This window comes from Prunus avium, chromosome 8 (genome assembly GCF_965620075.1).
Source record: "Prunus avium chromosome 8, drPruAviu1.hap1.1, whole genome shotgun sequence".
NCBI lineage: Eukaryota > Viridiplantae > Streptophyta > Magnoliopsida > Rosales > Rosaceae > Prunus > Prunus avium.
In genome coordinates this window covers 28,120,756-28,143,499 of record NC_142291.1, presented here as the reverse complement: position 1 = coordinate 28,143,499, position 22,744 = coordinate 28,120,756, and the positions used below count along the sequence as shown (strand labels likewise).

The 22,744-nt window shown below is 37.5% G+C and overlaps 3 protein-coding genes across 6 annotated transcripts; 1 reads left to right on the top strand and 2 right to left on the bottom strand.

Moving 5' to 3' along the window:
• The first annotated feature begins 577 nt into the window (after positions 1 to 577).
• LOC110748584 (proline-rich receptor-like protein kinase PERK5) lies at positions 578 to 4,922 on the top strand. Of its 3 annotated transcripts, none has more exons than XM_088246076.1 (9): positions 578 to 651; positions 919 to 1,989; positions 2,302 to 2,811; positions 2,977 to 3,063; positions 3,151 to 3,221; positions 3,353 to 3,429; positions 3,529 to 3,676; positions 3,896 to 4,057; positions 4,169 to 4,922. In XM_088246076.1, exons 2-9 carry the CDS (start codon positions 1,005 to 1,007, stop codon positions 4,457 to 4,459), a joined length of 2,331 nt encoding a protein of 776 aa, XP_088102202.1. In that variant the 5' UTR covers positions 578 to 651; positions 919 to 1,004; the 3' UTR covers positions 4,460 to 4,922. The 3 variants fall into 3 exon arrangements, with proteins under 3 accessions (XP_088102202.1, XP_088102201.1, XP_088102203.1); XM_088246075.1 differs by having other exon boundaries at positions 619 to 651; positions 932 to 1,989; XM_088246077.1 differs by having other exon boundaries at positions 646 to 728.
• Positions 4,923 to 5,876: 954 nt separating this feature from the next.
• On the bottom strand, positions 5,877 to 12,392 carry LOC110769993 (coatomer subunit gamma). 2 transcript variants are annotated; one of them, XM_021974069.2, is made up of 18 exons: positions 12,173 to 12,392; positions 11,607 to 11,704; positions 11,448 to 11,498; positions 11,193 to 11,306; positions 10,904 to 11,104; positions 10,727 to 10,828; positions 10,200 to 10,307; positions 9,892 to 10,125; positions 9,292 to 9,542; positions 8,986 to 9,157; positions 8,749 to 8,904; positions 8,576 to 8,626; positions 8,192 to 8,332; positions 7,909 to 8,106; positions 7,665 to 7,796; positions 7,411 to 7,584; positions 6,687 to 6,926; positions 5,877 to 6,447 (listed from the first exon to the last, which is right to left on the bottom strand). In XM_021974069.2, the coding sequence occupies exons 1-18, from the start codon at positions 12,216 to 12,218 to the stop codon at positions 6,253 to 6,255; spliced, it is 2,664 nt and encodes an 887-aa protein (XP_021829761.1). In that variant the 5' UTR covers positions 12,219 to 12,392; the 3' UTR covers positions 5,877 to 6,252. The 2 variants fall into 2 exon arrangements, with proteins under 2 accessions (XP_021829761.1, XP_021829768.1); XM_021974076.2 differs by having other exon boundaries at positions 11,607 to 11,701.
• A 1,879-nt stretch (positions 12,393 to 14,271) lies between these two features.
• On the bottom strand, positions 14,272 to 21,050 carry LOC110744997 (guanine nucleotide-binding protein subunit beta-2). Its single transcript, XM_088245636.1, has 6 exons — positions 20,704 to 21,050; positions 20,501 to 20,595; positions 17,864 to 18,288; positions 16,894 to 17,251; positions 15,662 to 15,775; positions 14,272 to 14,716 (listed from the first exon to the last, which is right to left on the bottom strand). Exons 1-6 carry the CDS (start codon positions 20,807 to 20,809, stop codon positions 14,681 to 14,683), a joined length of 1,134 nt encoding a protein of 377 aa, XP_088101762.1. The 5' UTR covers positions 20,810 to 21,050; the 3' UTR covers positions 14,272 to 14,680.
• Between the last annotated feature and the right edge of the window lie 1,694 nt (positions 21,051 to 22,744).

Sequence of the window (22,744 nt, the reverse complement as noted above, 5' to 3'; positions counted from 1 at the left end):
TAAAGACCTTTATAGTTAAATTTCTAAAAATTTGACAAATACCCTCAGCTAATTAAAATGGCAGCAAAAATGACTAATAAAAAATAGTAAAATAGTAAAACAAACATGTGTTTAAATTAAAAATAAAAAACACATCCATACCATATCATCAGTTTATTCATCCAAATTAAGGACATGGGGTGGAATCGTACAAATTCTACATTTAAACTCATACATGCTGATCACGTGACTTGTTATTGTTTGAGATGCGAAGTTTATAATTTTACAAAAAAGACATAACCTTGCAACTCTAACAATCTTTGTTTTTTCTAATTACTATTTTTGGACAAGGATTAAGTGTGTTAATTGCGTCTGTTAATTGTGTTTAAAATAGACAAGAGGTAGAGAGGAGAGGACAAGGTCAACGAGGACTACAGTTTGAACTTCCTTAGGTCTGTTTTGTACCGAAGAATTAAAAGTGCAACCCAAAAATAGCAAAAAACAAAAAAGGTTTGCCTGAAAATAGAAATTGGGTGGAGAAAATCCTCCTGCTTTGTCGGAGGGTGATCTGTTCCATGGCTTCCTCCTTTCCTTAGATGGAATTATTAGCATGCAACCTTGTTTTCCTGTCCCTCTGAGAAACCTCCCCTGTTGCATGCCCTTCTGCTTTAGGTACAAACTCATCTCTCTATCTCTATCTCTGTCTCTATATCTCTCTAGCACACAACCACATGTACCTAGCTTGCTAGGTACGTCGGTACGCCCAACAATGCATGCATGATTTACACATTCTTAATTAATTTGTTCTTTGCATGCATGCATGCAGTTATGTTTGATCTAAGCTCTCATTTTGATGTTTGTTTTTGTTTTTGAAATTTCCGGTGAATAAGTTTTGTTTGCTTGTTTATTAATTACATGTTTAACTAATTTTGTGGTTAGGGGTCATCAACAGGCTCACCTTTCAGAGGAGCGGTGGGGTTTCTCCGGCACAGACTCACGATAATTCTGGTCGGAAACTCCTAAAAATGGGGTCCTCTGACGATCAGAATTCGCCATCGGATACCCCACCATCTGACTCTTCATCATCATCGCCAACTCCTCCATCTTCGTCGTCCTCATCCTCATCACCGTCTCCACCATCATCGAATTCAGGTTCAGGTGGAGGTTCAGGTTCGAGTGGAGGTTCACCGCCCTCATCATCATCACCGCCTCCAAGCGACTCATCCTCCTCAAACAACTCAAACGGCGGCTCGTCATCTTCAGGAAACTCAAACAGCTCATCCCCGCCTTCCAACAACAACTCAGACAAGTCCTCCGGCGGCAACTCTTCCAACAACTCTAACAACTCAGGTGGCTCCTCCTCCAACAATTCGAATAACTCAAACAACAAATCAGACAACTCGAACAATTCGAATAACTCATCGCCTCCCAGCAACAACTCGAACAACTCACCGCCTTCCAACGACAATTCCAACAACAACAACTCCAACAATTCCAACAACAACTCCAACAATTCCAACAACAACTCAAATGACTCAAACAACCAAAACCAAAAGTCCCCTTCACAGTCCAATTCTCAAAAGAGTCCTCCATCGTCCTCTAACAATAACAATAATGGAGGGAATCATAACAACAACGGAAACAGCAACAACAACCAAAACAACCAAAACAACCAAAACAACAACAACAACCAAAACAACCATAATAATAACAACAACCATAATAATAACAACAAATCATCCAATGGGAACAATTGGTCACCAAAATCGTCCAATAATTGGTCACCCCCAGCCATATCAGGCAAGTCCCATCCATCACTTGATAATGATGGGTCGCCGCCGCCTTCGCACTCGAGTTCGAGCTCCACACCCATCATCGTAGGAGTTGTAGCTGCGGCAGGGGTTTTGTTGCTTGTCATGGTGTTGTTCTTCTTGGCGTGCACTAAGAGGAGGAAGAAGAGACAGACTTCTTCTCACCTCATGGAGAACCCTGAGCCGTATAATCCAAATGGTAATGTCTAAACTCCAACTCTTCAAACTCATAATTTCTTCTTCAAAATCTAATGGTATAGCATTTATACTTTTTTTATTTATTTGCATGGACATTCTTATTGATCATCTTGGCTTAGTTTGTGGCCCCGTGGATATCTTATTTATTTACAGACATGTATAAAATTGTCATTTTAAAATCTCATTCTACCCAATGGCACTTGATTATTTCTTAGTGATAAATAATAGTAATGTTGATGGAAATTAATATTTTGTACTTAAACCTTAATGACTAATTTATATTTTATATAATTTGGGTAATGTGCATGAGCAGGAAGTAACTATTGGCAAAGCACTGGACCTAAAAGTACTGAGCACATTATGAACATGCCTCCTTCTGGCCGCGCACCCAATGGAGGTTGGACTACAGCTCCACCACCACCCATGATGAGCAGCGAAATGAGTTCCTCCAACTTCTCCGGTCCACATGGTCCCCCCTTGCCGCCGCCACACCCTAATGTGGCTCTCGGGTTCAACAAGAGCACTTTCACCTTTGATGAAATGGCGGCTGCAACATCAGGGTTTGCGCCAGCTAAGCTAATAGGCCAAGGTGGTTTCGGGTACGTGCACAAAGGGGTGTTGCCAAACGGCAAGGAAATCGCTGTGAAGAGCCTCAAAGCGGGTAGCGGACAAGGCGACCGTGAATTTGCAGCCGAGGTTGAGATCATTAGTCGTGTTCATCATCGCCACCTTGTGTCACTTGTGGGGTACTGCCTTGAAGGAGAACGAAAGCTGTTGGTGTATGAATTTGTTCCTAACAACAACCTCGAATTCCACCTTCACGGTACGCAACTAAACTATTATTCCAACTGTTTAAATCTCGACTATGTGACAATATTTCATATGTTTATATTTAGACTCACCTATAACTTTAAAATGAAATCCTTCATTACTTAGTAATTAAAAGTTAGTAATTTAACAAGTCTTAATTAATATCACTATTTTACAGGATCAAATCGGCCACCCTTGGAATGGGGCAGCAGGGCCAAAATTGCGTTGGGATCGGCTAAAGGGCTTGCTTACTTGCACGAAGACTGTAAGTAATTTGTGAAACTGCAGCTATCTTTTCTTTTGATCTATTGCTCTTTGGTACCTTAGTTATAGTGTATTTTGATACTTGCAGGTCACCCCAAGATTATCCACCGCGACATTAAGGCTGCAAATATTCTGATTGACTTTAGTTTCGAAGCTAAGGTAGGGTTAATATATGTTGTTACATATGGCTTTAGCCTAGAAAAAGTTTAAGGATATAATTAATGTTTTTATTGGCTGATAGCTAATTGATTTAAGTATATACTAATTACTAGTATGCATGATTTCTTCAGGTGGCAGATTTTGGGCTGGCAAAGCTGAACCAGGAAAATGTCACCCATGTATCCACCCGTGTCATGGGAACATTTGGGTAATTTCTTGACTCATATAGTATACTTTAAATTACAAACTAACCACATAAGATGAAAGTTAATGTGATGGAAACAAACTTATCAAACTTATCATGCAGGTACTTGGCTCCTGAGTACGCATCGAGTGGAAAGCTAACCGAGAAGTCTGACGTTTTCTCTTTCGGTATTATGCTCTTGGAGCTCATCTGTGGACGCCGCCCTGTGGACTTGTCTGGAGAATGTGAGGAGGATACCTTAGTAGACTGGGTTCGTACTCTCCCTCCCTAATAAACATATAAATTATGTTAAACAGAACAATATGTTATGTTACTAGACTGTGAATTTGGGACCGACCATTAGTGCCAGATTGACAGTTTGTATCCTGCCATGCATTTAAACTGCTTATTTGCAACAAATTTAGAATTGATTTGCATCTTGACATGAAAAATATGAGTAATTCTTTGCATTATACATGATCAACAACAGGCTAGGCCTCGCTGCCTGAAAGCAATAGATACTGGGGACTATTCTGAAGTGTTGGACCCACGGCTAGAGAACAATTATAACCATGAAGAGGTGGCACGAATGGTGGCATGTGCTGCTGCGAGCGTTAGACACTCTGCGAAGAAGCGACCAAGAATGAGCCAGGTATAAATAAAAAAAAGGACCATTACTATAGACTGATCTTTGTGTTTTTGGTGCTGATCTTGTGCTATGTATAGAGTCTTACGTAACCAAATATTTTTTATTTATGAACAGATTGTTCGTGCATTGGAAGGCGATGTCTCACTGGAAGACTTGCACGAGGGGATCAAAGGGCAGTTTGGCTCTGGCTCTACTAGCATTGCTTCATCTGAGTTTGATGCTAACTCGTACAATGCGAAAATGAAGCCGTTCAGAAAGCCGGCACTGATTGACAGCACAGACTATCCAAGCAGTGAATACGGGCCCACAAGCGAGTACAGCCACAACTCCAACTCTGCAAGCAGCAACCACTCCCAAGAGATGGACAACAAGAAAGGGATGAACCGGCCACAAGGTCCAGTTTGAGCAGCAAACAATGAGCTGGAACATGGACCGAACCGATGGAACAAGACAACCCAGAACTGGTTTTATAACCTTTGGAGTACTATATTATAGAAACATAAAGATTCTGCAGGTTAATTAGTGTTAAAATTAAGATTGATGATGCTAATATTTGTGTATCATGTGAAAAAGTGATAGACAATATTGTGTGTCACTCTTCCCTGCAGACATTTTTGTATTGGCCATGCATGCACCTTACTGCTTACCCAAGTATACCTCTGATTAATTTCAGGTAGGTAAAGATGGTGGTAGATGCACAATTGTGACATTCCATTAAACATGGGGCACACCAAATGATGGAGGAGTTGTAATTTTCTTTTTTTTTCTTTTTTTCTTTCTTATGTTCTTTTGGAAATGGGTGAACCTAGCTATGTGTGTTTGTATGTACTTGCTACTAATGTTAAACAAACACGTGCATTTGGAGGAATTGGTAGCTCGTGTGTTTGTATTTTCTATATTTTATATCTAAGTATTATTGTTAAGAATTGGTGAGAGTTGAGAATGGATGGAAATTTTGGCTAGAGTAGTAATGTTTCTCTACCTCATGGATATCCAGGTAATTTATAATTTTTTTTTATTTTATACAAGCGATAATCTACTTTAAACTAATCTAAATTACGGGAATAGAAATTTTGGCTAGAGTAGCATTGTTTCTCTTTTTCTTTTTTCCTTTTTCTTTTTTTTTTGTCAGTAGAGTAGTATTGTTTCTCTGCCTCATGGATATCCAGGTAATTTACAATTAAGGTATCAGAAATTGCAAACCAACATTAATTGCCATGAGTGTAATCTGTAAAGAGTAATATTATTGCTTGCAATGTACTTTTGCAGTATGGTAGCATCCTGATTTTTTTTTATATAAACAAATTAACCATCCAAATGGTGACATGGGCTTTCTAGTAGTGTAAAAATTGGAAAAATTATGACCCCTTGTTACCTAAAATCCATCTTCCCAACCTAGCTATCTCTTCTTTTTTGTCAAAAACCTAGCTACTTCAAGTTGATTATGATTTAGAACATCAAAATTGAAAGTAGCTCCTTAAGAGGAATGCAATGCATGATGACCATTTTCTGAAAAAAATTCAGAAGTTAATTTGGAAGGACACAATAGCCACCCTTTGAAGCTCTCCTTACGAGAGAGACTAATGTATAGAACTTGCGCCTAAAAACCAGCTTGTAAACGATGGGTGCGCAAGAAATCTTAAACCATCTTATTTTTCCAATATAAAAGTAAACATGAAATTTTCTGAGGGTCTAGTACCGTGCGGGAGGAAGAAATTTTCTGAGGCGACTTTGAACTATGAAAGTAAACAAGAAATCATTACTATGTATGCCTATGAGGGAGAACCTTTCCAATCTTCAGATATTCAGATTCAATACCAGAGGAACCAAACAATACAATTCACTTCTTTGTAATTCAGAGTGCTTCAAAATTCATGTCTTGTACATTAACAAATGTAATGGAAAACTACACTTGAATTTAAAGAAAAGAAAAACAAAAAAATAGGGTAAAAGGTAAGTCAACCCAATGAGCTTGACACGATTCTTCCGACTATTATTACTAATTAAACAGATGAGCAGGCAAATGCTCGATAAAAATGCAAATTGACCTCTTGCAAGACCCCTCAACTTTCAAATGTAGTAATGTGCAATTCTTTCTACAAAATGTTTGATCTGTATACAGCCATCTCAGCCAGTGCTCTCATTAGAGAAAAATGAAAAGACCGTCGTATCAATAAAAGATCGCCTGTATTAACCAACTAGCCGCTGCCCACAATCTCATGAATGGCATCACTGACACCTTCATCCTCAGATCTAACGGCCAGTTTCATGGCAACCTCCCTTGAACTATCTATTCCAAAAGACAACCGCACAAGGACCTTCACATTGCCTATGTATACACCAGACAATAGACATGTGTGTGACCTTGAGTTGCTGGCGAGAACCTCTGTGCCCTGAAACCACACCGAGAAAATACGGCATAAAATATACACATACATATAATTTAGTCAACTTATTTTCAAAAGTTAAAATACATTTGTGAAGTATCCAATGCAGATTATTAGAAGTGATGCATCCATTGAGTATCCATGGGTTCGACCTATAAAAGCACATGCAAGGCAACACTACATCGAAAGAATCCAAAAGTGCCTAGTCGACAAATGATAAACATTTGATTTTAAAACAAAATTACCTCACAGGGCTGCAGTCCAAGGAGGTTGATGACAGTGTTAACAGCTTCAGTCAAGCTATCCCTTTGTCCCAGGCCATATTCATCTATCCGCTCAAAATCAGGGCCCATGCTTTCCCATGCATTCCTGAAATTGAAGACTGGAACCTTCAAAATGTAATCAGCAGGGACAACCTCAAGATCCTCCAGCTGGTATTCATCTTCCACACCATCTTCCTCTGCCTCGCCAGTGGTTGGATCAACCTGGTGAGACACACCCAACTCATAAGAAAAGAAAATAGACAAAGCTCAAAACTTCTGACGATTTGATATTTCATATTGTATATCATTGTGTATATCCTTAGAAGCCATCCTTCTAGTCTTTCTTCATTAACACAATTAAAAAATTATCATGAACACAAAACAAACCCATAGAAGAAAGATGTACAATCACCGAAATCCAATTTAATGAGCAAGGTATTATGAGTAGAGAAGAACTAGAACAACTAGTGTTACTAGCCAACAAGGTGTATGGTGAAGTTTAGCAAAAGCTTTGAGCAAGACATCCATCTATGTGATAGTTGTGGATGACAAGACTTGCAGATTATATAGAACTTCAAAAAACACATATAGCTTTTCCATAGTTTTATTAGCTAAATCCAGTTTCACTCCCATGTCTGGTTCTTAATGATCAACTCACTGTCAAGAAACTCAATCTAAGCACATGGATAAAGGTAGAACTTGGTACCTCTTTAACAATGAACCTCAATGTGTTTGAAAATTTTCCGACTGCGGGGACACCTTCTGGCCTCTCAAATGCCAAAAAGGTCTGTCCAGGTGTATCATAAGGAAGAGACGGGAGAGGCTTGGATGCAACTTCAGAAAATTCCTCTGCTTCTGAAGCATCCACGGCAACAATAACCTGGCAGACAGAGAGTTATAAAGAAATTCTCAAGGAGAGCTACAAAATTAAAAAGCTGTTTCAAAATAACCAGTCATTACATTTTCCAGTAATTGCTCGGGAATGGTATTGGTGCAGTTGTACTGGAATACAACATGACTATCAAAAATGTGCTTGACAACATTAACTGCATATTCGGTTTCTGGCTCTGTCAACTCCACAGGTGCTGAGGACTGATATGTGAAAAGGTACACATTAAACTCCAAAGTAAAAAATATATATATATATATATATATAAGCTGTAACATGCATGTAAAGTATGAGGAAATATTCACGTTGCAGAACCTTGAATAGCTTGCCAAAGTTTGAAAACTCCGGAATGGAGGAAAGCAACTTCTCATAAGCATCGACTGTTGATACAGGGGCACTTGGAGGTGCACCCAGACCAGCTGGCTTTTTACTCTGGGCTTTCTTCTCAGCAAGTGGCTGGGACTTAATCTCCTTGGGTACAGAATTAAGGTCAAAAGGTTCTTCTGAAGCCTCCTGTAATCGGCATTAACACAATCCTGAAAACATGAGATAAGGACCTTAAAGGGAAAAATGGAAAAAGCAAATGGAGGTTACTCACATAATTCTTCAAACTTGTCTCCAGATTGACAAGTGGCACATCCAGAGACCCAAAGAGGAAGTCCTTTACATCACTGTCAGTCTCAACAACTGAACCATCTCCTCCAAGCGTATTTAGATAGAGCGTTGCCCTATCACGAACCTGGGAAATTGCAGAAAAGAGAAAACTATTCAGTATATTCTGAAGGACAGAGAAAACTAAAACAATTAAGTTAATCCCAAAGCTAAAACAAACAAAACATGAAAGCAATGGCACAGGAACACAAACAAAGATACAGAAAAATGCTCAGAGCCACACACCTATTCTTAGGTCAATGCTCATGCATATATGTCATGTATTTATATATAACCTAAACGTATAGCCTCAAAAATAGATATAGCATACCTCATCATCACTGTCAAAGAGACATCGTCTTAACAGAATAAATACTCGTGGCTGAAACATAGAAGAAAAAAAAAATTGTTTACTCTTATCAGAAACCATAGCCAGCAACAAAACTCATTGCAGTAAAGAGGGGGGAGATAAGAGAAGACATTGTTCATTTAAAAAGATATCACCTTCAATGAATCAACCAAAGCACCAAATTTTGCCAATGTGCTCACAGCACTGGCTCGAACAGTGGCATTCTCAAGATGTACTCGGTTATAAATATACCGTATGTATTTGCTTGGATCAGAGGTTTTTGGCCCTTCAATACCCAAAAAGTGGAGTATCTAACAATACAAGAACTCAATCAGCCAAAAACATTAAAAGTATTAAATTCTTAACAAGTTTATGATAGAGAAAAATTCCACCTGTGTAGAAAGATAGGTGAATTCACAATCTTCAATGAACTCACAAAGATGAAGCAGGCCACTTTCTTTTGCATCAGGGATATCTCTTATGAGAATCACAATTGAATCAACAATTGCCTTTTTGTACTCAAATCCACCTTCTTCTCTGAGAATGTTGCTGAGAAAGTTCATCCTGTTGAAAATGACAGACAAGGAATGTTACTTGAAAAAGTATAGACAAATAAGAATACGTGCAGTGAAACTAATAACCATCTTAAACCAAGCATTTTGAAACAAAAAAAAAACTGTATCTGATATCCCACTCACAGAGCTCTGTACTTCAGTGGAAACTTCAAACACAATGACCTTATGGCTTCCACAACTACAATTTTGAACTCATCAGCAATATCTGACATGAAATTAGTTATCTGTTTCATCAAGCGATCCACACTTGATTCATTTCCTGTCTTCAGAAGTGTGGTGATTGCCAGTGTGGCAATGCTTCTGTTCTGGTCAGAAATCAAACTCTCCATATCAATGTTGCAGTTTGTGACAGCCATTGGATGTGTCATTGCCACCTGAAAAAAGTTCAAAGTTGTTAGTATAATATATCAGGAATAATATTAACCAAGAATCAATAAAACAACTAAAATCAAAGTAATAAGGACCAACATGCTTTTTTCCAAACAAAAAAGCCAGATAATCAAGACCTACATAGTATGGATAAATGTATAATACATTGATCATACAATCAAATTCATTTCATATAGGATTTCACATCTACCTCAAAACTACAAGAGCAAAATTCATGACAGAAGGTCAGTCTGATTTCATTTACCAACAAAAAAGAAACTAAAATAACATTATATCAAATTATCATAAATTTCAAATACAACTTGTAGTACAGTAGAAGGAGGAGAGGGAAACCTTGTTCAAAGTGCGGACAGCAGCAAATCTTAGCACTGGCTTGGAAGAGCTCAAAAATAGCTGAAGAACTGTGATTGCAGGAGTCAGTTCTCTGGTGGTCACGCCATGGAGCTCTGTAATTGCTCTGGCGGCCTCAAAAATCACCATCTCTGCTTTGTGGCGAAGACAGCCCTCAAGATAATCGTAAAAAGGACGGTCGCCCATTTGTGCATTTCCAGCTGACTCACGGATAACCTTTAGACAAATAATTAATTAAAATAAAGCACCAGAAAACCAAGTTGACTAACAATTTCCAGCAGAATAAGCACCTGACTAGTATATCGGATCAATAGACATTGGGCCAATGGTGAACGGACAGTCCCCCTTGTCAAGCTGGTAACCAACTTGCTAACAGCAAGACGGTCATTCTGTCGTATCTGCAGTTTCAAAGGTACAATCTCCTCAAAACCTTTCAATTCTAAACATGATCGATATAATCTTATCTAAGGATAGCTGTTGGGTAGATGAAGAATATTTCTTTATATTCCATATAAAAACTTTAAAAATGACTGTTCCTCTACCAGAATCAACCATATGGCATAACTACCAAAACAAGGAAACTAGGTCCATGACAAAGAGTTAAAAAGCTAAACTATGGCATGGCAAATGATTACACACACTTCACACCTAGCCTGCTTGTTGCACTTGCTCACATGAACCCAACATATGCCTATGAATGCAAATAAGTAGTTAGCTATATGGTAAACTAACCATAAGGAGGATATGAGACTAAGAAATTACTCTATGCTTTCAACAACAAAAACTCCAGAGTCTAAACCAAACCAATCACACATACCTGATGGAGCAAAGCCAGTGCATGGAACTGTACGAGGGCAGCTCTTGACTGGACAGCTTCCTGAACCTCATTACTCCACCTTTTGACAATCTCTGGGTTAGTCTGTCAAAAGGGGAACGTAAGATGCAAATTCAGCAAACAACTAAATCCTGCAACTAGGGATAACAGAAACCGTACCTGGAGTAGATGAATCCCACTAACTAAAGCTGCACTTGCAACCACTGGATTCTTGTCAACAATGGCTTGTTTCAAATATCGCTCAATCTGGGTCAGAAGGGTTCCATCTGTAATCCGACACAGCACACGGATGGCATTTGCCCGATACATATCAGTTTTACTATTCATATCCTTCATCAGGGAGCTTGTCACAATAATAACCTTGTCATCAGAAACATATCTGAAGTCAGTCCCAATCTTTGTGCATGCAAATATATTGAGGAAATCAAATCATATCAAGTTATGTCACCTCATCTGCAGAGGGAGAGAGCTCTTTTATGATCAGATAAACCATTCTCCTCAATCCTATATCTCTCGATTGGAAAAGCTTAGTCACAGAAAAGAAAACTTCTGTAGCTTCAACCTATCAGTTTAATTCCAAATAACATGAATCAATTGATGAGGAATAATGCAATAACAATGCTGCAAGTAGATCAACAAAATTGACGCATAAGACACTGATTCAAGGAAGCAACAGAACCATTCAGTACAGAAGGAAATTGACCTTTGTAAAGGTTTCTCCCTGGTTCAGTAGATACAGAAGCTTCGTAATGACCTGAAAATGCAAAACAATGGAAACTACCCAAAATTAATTTATGGAGAGCAAATAAGAGGACAGAGAAAATGTGATTAGATGGATAATTCGGTGGTGCAAAGCAATAACCTGAGAGCATCTTCTAGAGTCTAGCTGAGGATCATTGAAAACCCTGGCTTCCTGAAGAACAGCACCCTTCTCGATCCCCAGAAACGGAGAGTACTCTGCTGTGAACCAACATCACAAAAGATACAGCCTTACTAAGCAGCTAATTACTATAAAACTCAGAGAATTGACATTGCTAATACCCCAGAACCGGAACCAATCAACAAGGCTACAAGATCCAAATCACTAGACCATTGACACTAAATCACGACAAACCAATTAGTTTTGCAATAAGTTTAGTTTCTGCATTGCAACATTGGCGCAACAAAACTTATAAATGAACCAGATCAGCATAAAGTGAAGCCGATCAATAATATTTAAACCCTAATTTACTGCAATCCCATTCAAAGGCCTCAAAATACGTAAATCTTGGGAATAAAACAGCTATAAACAACGAGATCTGGGAGCACAAATCGCCGAATAAGAATTTGCAGCCTAGAGGCCCAAAATTTAACCAAAATTGGGAGTGAAAAACCAGATCGATTTGGAGAGCGAGAAAAATTGTGAGTCTATGAGTGGGAGGGGCATACCTTCATCGTCACGATCGTCGTCCTTCTTTACGAGAGGCTGAGCCATCGCAAAGCCAAATGAATCTCTGAGATCTAGAGAAACTGTACGGACCTGTTAGCCTCTCTCTCTCTAAATGTTTGCTCGTTGGCCCGCTCTGAGCGTAGTTAGTGAGGTTTTGAAGGTGAAGAAAAAATAAGAGATTAAAAAAAAAAACGAGACTTTGTTTCTAAACAAACGCACACAGAGCCTAAAGAGGGCTCCAGATCAGATGAACTAGAAGATGGAGTTTGGATCCTGTACGGGCGTGGGTCTAGTGGTGCTGACGGTGTTTGATTTATGGGAGCACGCCACGTCATGTGTGCTGGAGGATCCAGTAGGAGTAGAAGTTCTAAATTACCCTTTCGCAGAAGATGAAAGTTCAAAACTACCCATGAAGTACCAAACCCAAACCGTGCGACTTACTTCAAATGCCGATTGATTTAAAATACGAATAGCCTGTACCTTCTATTTTTCCTTGTTTCTTTTTCAATTTATTGGGTATTTATTCACTCTTGAAAATGTCTTGCATTAATACAACGATGGTTACTTGCTTTCAATATTGGAAAGATAAATATCGCTAGACTAAGAGTTCGTTTGATAACCATTTCAGTTTTCATTTTTCAAAAACTGAAAACTTGTTTCATACTGGTAAATTTTTTGGAATTATGATTTTTTTTGTGAATTTTGAATCTAGAGGTCCCGAGGCTTAGACTAGGTCTATGGCCGAACACAAGAATCGAGCAATGAAGTCCAAGTCGAGAGGTCCCAAATACCGAGTTTTGATAAATAGAGTACATTTGATTTCATGTGTGGTGATGTCAAATTAGTGAATAAAAAAGGTGCACAAAAATCGACTAATATAAAGAAAGAATTGTGACAATGACATGAGCACTAGTATGACACGACCTAGTAAGCACATAGAATAAAATCGACTTAGAGTCAAGTGAGTAATCCCATTTTGACACAGAGTGTTAATCCTAACAATTTGTAAAACTCAAACACTAACCTTGCTCAGCCTTGTTGTCGAAATTGTCGACATTAATTAGAGAGATTCTTCTCCTTAGATGTGGATGACTCATACTCTTATTCTAGATGGAGTGAATGCTTTTGAGTTGTGTGTGTCGGTCTAGGAGGGAGCTCTCTATTTATAAGGATCCCTCAAGATGTCTTGCCCATCAAGAAACAGTAGTAGAACAATGAATCTCAATACATATAGAACTAAGAACCCTTTATCTTTATATTTAACTTAAACACTGATTGAAAAATAAAAGCAGCTGGACGAGTACATGTTGAGTTTTTGATCAATACCGAGTCCTAGACAGACAATAAATCATCTTACACAGAGAACACATTTAACTTGTATTATATAAAGAAAAAGGCTCACAATATGTAGGGGTCAATCAATCTGAGCAAGACACAGTTAGAAACGGATGAGTTTTTTTTTTTGTTTTTTTTTTAAACAATTGATTAAATAAGTTAGGTTAGAGTTGAGTATTTTTATCACAAACAAGAAATAACATGACACGAACATGACGCGCTTAAAACAAATTGCCACCAGTACCTCAAAGGATGATCAAACTCAAATGCAAGAGAGCTTGGTCTAACCCAAATCTGCATCCAAAGCGGATTTGTAGTAAAAATGGGTTTTGTACATTTGTGCAAACCATAATTTACAAACCCACGATCAAACAAAACTACTCCACTCCTTTCAACTCCCCTTCAGTTTTCTTTTGGTACGCAACTCTCAGTTCAATTTCCAGCATCCCACTCTACTTGTCTCCATGAGAAATTCGTCTCCTAGTGATTAACATAGAAGTATTAACTGATTAAGCTTCTCAAAATTCTCCCATCCCTACAATATAGTTGTTTCCCATTGTTCCATTTCTTTACAAGGACATGATTGTACATTTTAAAACTACAAAGACGAAATTGTAAACTCAAACAAACTGCAGAAACCAAAATGTATCTCTTCCTAAACGAAATTGGGGCATCCTTTGCGAAATCAATCTCTTCCTAAACGAAATTGGGGCATCCTTTGCAAAATCAATCGAGCCTAAATATCAATTTGCAGCATAGACTCTTTAACACAAAATAACTGCATCAATGTGTAAAAATATACCGGTAGAGAGAACCATACATGGAAGAAGAAAGGGTCATTTACAACATTCTAATGGAAAGCTACATGGTGTGAGATTGATAGCTACAGAGGAGGGTAAATATTCAGGCAAAGAGCAGATGAGGTGGTTTCTCACGCCCGAGTTCTCACGAAATGTATATGTATCTTTTGCTCAATATTAAAATTGTCAGTTTTTCCAATGAGTGGGTTACAACAAGCAACACATTAGAGGATTCTAGATTCTCATACCCAGTATCTTCATCAACAACACAGAAAGGTACAAAGGATATACTATGAGAGGCATCAAGAACCGTGGGTCTGAGAGAAGCTGAAATTCAGGATACAAAGAGGAGATGTCTGCTCCCTAATAGGCTTAAATTATTTTCCTATGGCCTCCAAACGCCCATATCTGCAACGTAAACACAAAGCAAAGTCATATTTCATAAAATGAACGACACATGTGGACTGATTGAGAATATAAAGAAGAAACCCAACATAACTACCATAAAAAGGGACCTATAGACATAACAAATAAGACCATACTGATCCAAGAATATTAATGGTCTTACAACGAATGGCAGAGTCTATCAACCCAACAAACAAACATTTATTATAGTCAGATACTCCAATGAATCTAACCCAGAGAAAATTATAGTACTGAAAGAAATTAACTTGTTTTGTAAGGAAATTTATTCCAATTTTCAAGATCAACAAAACTATTTGTTCCATATTTATTGACCACAGCGCTGACCATATCTCTTGCACAGATGACACCCATGGGGGATTGACTTGTATTCTCATGAGAGACGTAATCAACAATGTGGTCCTTAAATGTGGTATTAATCTACCAAAGATTAGATACAATGAACGAAAGATACTGAGTAAACAGATGCAAAGAAAGACACAACCTTAAATGTGGAATTAATCTACCAAGATTAGATACAATGAACGAAAGATACTGAGTAAACAGATGCAAAGAAAGACACAACCCGATAAGAAGGCAAAATTCCAATAACTATAAGCGCTTCAGCTCTATAAAGCATCTTAAAATGCCACACAGAAGTTACTAGTTACTACAACCTCTTCAAGGTTTATGGATCTCAGAGTTCTAGAATAAACTAGAAATTTTTTGGCCCAAGTTACCAAAAGCATTATACATCATAAGTACATCATACACAGAAAAATATTTTTGCAGGTCAATGTGTCTAAAAAGGGTGCTGCTTGCAACAGAAACATCACATTACACTGCCTTACTTTTTCTCTACTTCTGATTGCAGAAAAAAACACATTAAGAAGAAAAAATCAACAAATATTAGTAATTGTTTCCCATGCAGGCAGGCCTTAGGAAAATAACCTTTAAATTTGTATCCCAACTTCCTGTACACAAGGCACTTCCATCAGCTGACAAACCCAAACAGCTAATCTGGGCCTCATGTGAGTTTTGGAGGGATCCCAAGTTCAAAACCACCTGCCACAAAATGAAAGAGCAATTAGAGCCATTCCATTCAACGACATCCCTGACACAAATCCGTAAATATTGATAAAAGGATGGTAGAAAAACAAAATGCAGGATTGATAGGATCAATTTATGACATAGACATTCTAAAAGTATTACACGCATTGGAAGTATGACATTTCATATGGCAGGATTAATTTATGACTTTCGACATTTTAGAAGTATTCCACATTTATTTTTTTTAAATTCGATGCATGACATTTCATATGACGCATCATGGACAATCATAACCGTTCAAGGTGGAAGCCAACCGCTACTCTTTCTACTTTTCACCCTCTAAGGTATTGAAGTACGTTTGCTGAACTAATTTTTTTCTTCAAACTGCATGCAAGGCTATATGTAATTTAGACATTATGATATCTCACAGTATTCTTTTTTTTTTTTTGGACAAAATGATATCTCACAGTATATAGGCAGGGCATGTGGCAATAAACTTAACCCAGAAAATATTGACAAATCTGAGATGTAACTTTTTTAAAGAATAACTATTACAGACAAAAATCTTAACAGTATTTTCACACAAGTAAGAATTATATTCAGATGATCTCAAGTGCTAGAATCTACGAGAAACAGAAATCAAGGGAGAAATAAGAGCTACAGAATATCCTCTACTAAATGGAACCAGTTGAGTAGGTTGACTTATTTCATGAACAGAACACTCTGCTGTGTTTCAGTGTCAACAGAAAAATATGCCCTCGGTCACCCAGCCAACCTTTGATCCTAACTCCAAACTTATTTATCTTTTGTGACCAGAATTCATGTTATGCTTTTATTTACAAGAAATATTTTAGAAATAGAAATTAGTTTATATAACTCAAGTCTAACTTAATATACGAAGAAAATTAATTATAAATCAATTGCATGTAAATGTAAAGTACTGCCCGTTCAAGTAGTTGCCTATATACATGCTGAAGAAAATCCTTATATACTAAACTAGAATATAAAGTACAAGACAACATGATCTAAAAGGCATCAGCAGTAATAATTTCTTAGGAAACAAAGTGCGCTCAATTGATCATGCAAAAGCATATGTAGACATGTGAATCCAACTTTCTTTATATTACAAATACCTTTGCCAATAAAGTATCCCATACATAGCAATCACCGTTTGTGTATCCAGCAAAAAGAAGCCTTCCTGATATTGAGAATGCAATGGTTTTCACAGGCGGGTAGTCATTATCACCATGTTGCTGATGATACACTTGGAGTTGGTGCCCAGTCCTGATGTCAAATAACCTGCAAGTTCCATCATCTGAGCCGGTTCCAAATCTATTTCCATCTGGAAAGAACTTCACCACATTCACATCTCCTTCATGACCAGGAAACGTCCGCACTGCTCGACTTGCAACACGAGTGTCCCACAATCGGGCAGTTGCATCACAAGAACCAGAGACAAACAATCTTGAGTTGCTTTGATTGATGGATACACTGAAAGAATGCAAACAGTGAGGTGAGTGTTACATTTAGAGTACTCATGATAGGAAAGCAAAACCAAAAGGTACGGAGGCAAAATTATGGTTTGTTAAAGATTCTTTTAAACTTATTTATACAGAATAAAAAACCTTCTGTCGGGATTAACTAATGTGCAGATGTACAGGGTCCAATCCTATAATAAACAACAAGAGCTACAAATAAAGGGAAAACCACACTAGCAGCCTTCAATAACGACAATAAAAAAAACTGTACACACAGTTTCTCTCAGTACTAAATAAATTAGAGCAAACAGTTCCATTACATGGTAAAATCAATGGACATGAAAATGGACTGCCCATAACGAACCAGATAATTGCTAAATCACAGAATTTCAGAGCAGATCAATTAAAAGAACAAGTTTTTATGAGTTATAGTTTACAAGTTATTAAGTAGTTTTAATCTCTACTGTTCAGATGCACCAACTTGAAAGACCTTTTTTTTTTTTTGCCTTTTCCATTTGCCTAACAACTCAAGGCTGAAAAGTAAAATATGCAGGTATTCATTGAACACGAACACCCTGATGCAATAGATGTTATATATACAGCCATTTAAAACCACCCGATATACCTCAGTACATCTGCAGTGTGTCCAGACTGAAATTCACCTCCAAAAACTGAAGTCCTGAGTCCAGTAGTAATATCCCACAAAACACATGTTTGATCACCAGATCCAGTAATCAGGTGAGTGTCCTCATCTGGAACATATTGACAGGAGGAAACATAACCCTTATGTCCACTAAGTGTTCTTGATACAGGTAGATTCCCATCCTTGTCACAAAGGGAATTCAGGTTGAAAATAGAGCAAACACTATCAAGACCACCACAAGCAACGGATTGTCCGGTCGGTGAGAAAGCACAAGTCATGACCCATGCACAAGGCAGCTTTATGGCATGAGTCTTCTGGCTTGTTAGTGCATTCCATACTATCAAACGTCCATCTTGAGATGCACTGACAATTCGATTCTTTTCAGAGGTCCAATCTAATGAATAGACCTGCAACAGTAAGTCTTAGTGAGCATAAATCCTATTTAACCTCATCCTCTTAGACGTGGAATCATAGTTATGGTAACTAAATGTAACCTTGGTTTTATTACTTCGGAAGTCCAAAAGTAAAACAAATAAGATTGATTAGCAATTGATAGTCTGTAGTGGTTTAGGACTAGACAAGCACAACACAAGACAGCCATAACTCATAAGCAAAAGCAAAGAGCACAAGAAGTAAATAGAAAATCATATGGATTTTAACACTTCTACTCTGCAGTCTTCAGCTCAATATTTATACAGAGAGTTTCATATCATATTTGCTAATCTGTCAATAGAGAAGTAAATAAATAAATAAAAAGCAATTTTAGAATTAAGGCTTTGTAACTTTGCTGTCTATCGAACTATGATAACTGTCAGAAGGGTTTAATGAAATTATGATACCAAAAACGTGGCAACAAACCTCATCAAATTGACTGAAATCTAAGTAAACTTCCTATTCTATAATCACAATTCTTTATTTGGAAGATTGCAATGACATACACACTTTCTTTCCCATCATCAATAAGATGCATTACAACAAAGAATGGAATAAATTCTAATGCGTTCCTCCATCTTTATAGTTTCTTTAGAAGTATCAAAACAATGCCATCAATAGTCATTATACACCATGGAATGGGATATTGTCTTGCATATTCGTTGTTATACCATCCAACATTATTACATAAGGTCCCAAAATATGGAACCCTAAAAAGAGTTTGGCCCGACTTAAATGGGAAAGTGATGAGCATCTGGTGTAAACTTAAGGATCGTTATGAACAAAAGATTACACAAACAGGGAAAGTAGTTGGAAAGTAGAAGCTGCTTTTTTTACTTGGTGTGACGCAGAAACAGCGGGATAGGGTTTTCCTACTTGCATCCTACAGAAGAAGATTAGAGGAGAGGAAGTGCAGAAGAAAGAGAAAAAACGAACCATACACAGACATAATGTAACATATATTAACTTATTTCCATATCCTTGCTGTATCAGAATCCTAATTTCGGAGATTTGTTCGTATCTTCTTCGGTATCTGATATCTGTATCCGAGCAAAATAGAATCAAAAGTGGTTACCAAATCTACTTGACATAAATCGAAATTGGTGGGTTCTTTCTTAATCTTTCTTCTTCTTTTTTTCCAATAATTTCAAAGTGGGAATCATTAATTTAATTCCTGTATAATTTCCCAAGTTTCGTATATCCAATTTAATTTTATAAATCAAAGTGCCACACTGATTTTTCTCCACTCATTTTCCGTTTCTCTTTCAATCAAAATTTATTAAATAACTTAGTTAGCCACTCAACTCCAGAAAACTATAAAGTAACTTTATCTTTTTGCACCCAAAGAGTTGCTCTCTTACAACTTTAGTTTTCTTAAAGGGGAAATGTTACCCTGCAGCCATGATTTCAAAAGAAAATGAAAGAAGACATGGCTAAATCCAAACGCAACCGGCCATGGGTTCTATTTGAAAGAATTCTTTTTCTTAATTATCTTTTGGAAATGTGGGTGTAGAATGATAAAGTTCTTCGGTTAAGAAATGATGGACGTAGAGAGCTACTCTTTCGGTGTAAATCGAGCTACCCTTTATATAGGCCGTGCAACTTGATTCTTCCTGATCATTATAAGTAATCCTCTTACCTTTGGTCCATTGGTTGGACTTGTCCATCCATAGATTTGGTATATTGTTTTCACTTTCGTTCCTAAGGTATTCCAGACTTAATAATCCTGGAAAATAATTTTTATATTTACCTAAAGTGTCACTGCCTATTAATAATACTTTTGACCACTGTCTTCAATACATTTAACTTACTCCATATCCCTAATCAACCTATCCCCTTTTTTGTTTTGCAAACTTGTAAATGTCTTTTCCCCTCTTTTGTACTTAACTTGCTAAATAAAGCATCTAGTGCTTTTGTGGACATTTTGTTAGGCATGATTTCCCTCTCAAAAAATAGTCGACACTCTCCAAACTTGTCAAACCCCACTAGTACGAAGTTCACATACTCAAAATCTAAAAAAATTAGCTTTTTATTCTGAATAGCACACTTCAAACTACCAATGCCCAACAATTCCATTAACCCATATGAATGTGCATTCAAAAGAAGCTCATTTTTACAACAAACCACACAAGCACAGAAAGCATATGATGTATATGTATTGCGTATATGTATGTGTAAGTATCTTACCTTTCCTGTATGACCTTGCAAGGTTCTACAGCAAACGAGATCGGTGGGGCCAAAAGTGAGTGGAGTCTTCCCCTGAGACTTTGCATACCCAGCGACTGCAAGAATTCACCATCAAAAACCAATTAGATCTCAAACCCCAAAAAGACCAATATAATAATAATATCCATTGATAATTTAGGAAACCACAAACCCACACACCATACCATCTGTGTCGAGCAACGAGGCTCGCTTCTGCTTCAAGCGCTCCCTGAGCGAGTTGACGGTCTCGCTCGCCGCCACGTGGCGCTCTTTGAGCTCCGCGACTGACATTGCTCGGAATTCGAGCTTAGAAGCTGGTCATGGAGCGGAAGTGAAAGAGCTCCTCCGATTCAAAGCGAAATTAGGGTTTTCATTTCTTCTTCTTCTTCAATTTGAGTACGGAGCTCGAACTTGCGAGGAAGTACAGGAAGCTCTCCGTACGTGTAGGTGTGAAAGGTTAAAAGGGAGAAGGTGATGGTTTTGTTGTCTCGCCTCTGAACGAGTCTCTGAGATTGGCAGAGAGAGAGAGTGAGAGCCGTGATGTTAAGAGTTTGGTGACTTGGGCATGGGTCGTGAGGGTAGAAGCGTAATTTCGACTGGCGGCTCGGGGCCCACGTCGGTCCACTTGGCTTTCTTTTTTTGGGGAGGTGTGCTGATGGGAGACACCGTGTGAGTCTCATAGTTCCACAAGTCACAACTCACATGTGAATGCTACTATTATACTTGGATGACGTGTACATTTTTGTTGGGCTGCGCTTAATTTTGGTGTATGAACACTTTTTATTAAAACAAACTTAATCATGAGTTAAGTTTTTTTTAATATATACAAAGCGATATTGAGGGAAGAATGAATCCAACTTTAGAACCTCGGGTGACATTGGTGTGGGATTGAATTGGATTATTTCAATTAAAATGGACATGAGTCTTAATTGCTATTTAGTGCGTTGGGGACTAAACTTATTTAAATTGACAATAATCTAACATATTGTGTTTCACAAATCACACCTAGAGGGATGAGACTCACATGACTGACTTGAATTCAACTCCAATTCAATCAAAGTTTGACCACTAAACAAAGGCCTAATCACTTGAACTATAAGCTCAATGCATCACGAGGTAAGTTTTAGTATTTAGGCCAACGGAGTCTAGCCTGGTGGAAAAGGTTTTTGACTTGCAAACCAGTGATCTTATATTCGAACTCCAATGGCACTTTGACAATATGTGCGTGAGAAAACCCTCCTCCCCTAATATCACTTGGATCAAAAAAAAAAAAAAAGTTTTTGTATTTAGTTCGTGGCAAAAACAACACATTTAGTGTGTGCGCATGAAAGTCAAATGATTTTTTTTTTTCTTTTCATAATTTGGATGTGGGTATTTTTGTTATTTGGGTTCTAATAAAGAGTTTATATGCGGAGCTCCCTTTCTCTTTCCTTTTTGGTCTGTTTTATTTCTCTATTTCTTTTTCCTTTTTTTTATAAATTGCTTTGTCTCATTCTGTTCTGTCCTCATCATGTCAAATTGTTTTCCTTTGATTTCTTTTCAAACATGATTATTTTATTTCCACATTTTACTCTTAAATAAAAAAGAAAAACTAAATATATATATTTAAAAGGATGCATGTGCTATCTATCTTAGGAGATGTAGTAATGTCTAAAAATGAAGCTCTTATTCCTCTGGCACTTCTTCTACTTTCTTGAATTTTCACTATTCATAGCTGATGCAAGTTGAGGCACAGGAAATGCTAGAAATGATCAAACTTCAACTTGGGGTTCATAATCTAATTTTTTGTAATTGAATCATTGCCACCCATGATTTCCATTATCAGCCTTGAAATCTATTGTGATTTCCAGAATTATTGTCGTGGACTTCACTTTTGATCTATCAGATTCATGGTGTTGTTGCTTTGTTCTAAATGCAATTATCTTGTCATTGTGTTTGAGGTCTCATTACAATTACCTCAAATTTCATACACTACATAAACAAAGGGCGGAACTAGGAATTTTTCAACCGGTGAACTAGCTAAATACATGACAATTGCCTCTTCTATATACAGGTTGTTGCTTCTATAAAAAAAAAAAAAAAAAAAAAACAAGATTCTTTATTATGCTACAAATGATGACGTATCACACCATCAATGGTGCAGAAGCTGAGGTTTTGGAGGGGAAACAAAGTTCAGATACTCAGAAGATGAAAATATGCTTAACCTTACCTTGATGTTGTTGGCAT

Excerpts from the sequence above, each read along its gene's own strand:
- LOC110748584 (XM_088246075.1), top strand. Across the intron at positions 3,222-3,352 it reads ACTTTAGTTTCGAAGCTAAG|GTGGCAGATTTTGGGCTGGC; the intron begins GTAGGGTTAATA and ends TGATTTCTTCAG. Across the intron at positions 3,430-3,528 it reads CGTGTCATGGGAACATTTGG|GTACTTGGCTCCTGAGTACG; the intron begins GTAATTTCTTGA and ends CTTATCATGCAG.
- LOC110744997 (XM_088245636.1), bottom strand. The coding sequence starts at position 20,809 with ATGTCAGTCGCGGAGCTCAAAGAGCGCCACGTGGCGGCGAGCGAGACC. Across the intron at positions 20,596-20,703 it reads CTCGTTGCTCGACACAGATG|TCGCTGGGTATGCAAAGTCT; the intron begins GTATGGTGTGTG and ends GAATTCTTGCAG. Across the intron at positions 18,289-20,500 it reads TGCAAGGTCATACAGGAAAG|GTCTATTCATTAGATTGGAC; the intron begins GTAAGATACTTA and ends TTACTGTTGCAG.
- LOC110769993 (XM_021974069.2), bottom strand. The coding sequence starts at position 12,218 with ATGGCTCAGCCTCTCGTAAAGAAGGACGACGATCGTGACGATGAAG. Across the intron at positions 9,543-9,891 it reads CTGTCCGCACTTTGAACAAG|GTGGCAATGACACATCCAAT; the intron begins GTTTCCCTCTCC and ends AACTTTTTTCAG. Across the intron at positions 8,333-8,575 it reads TCTTTGACAGTGATGATGAG|GTTCGTGATAGGGCAACGCT; the intron begins GTATGCTATATC and ends GCAATTTCCCAG.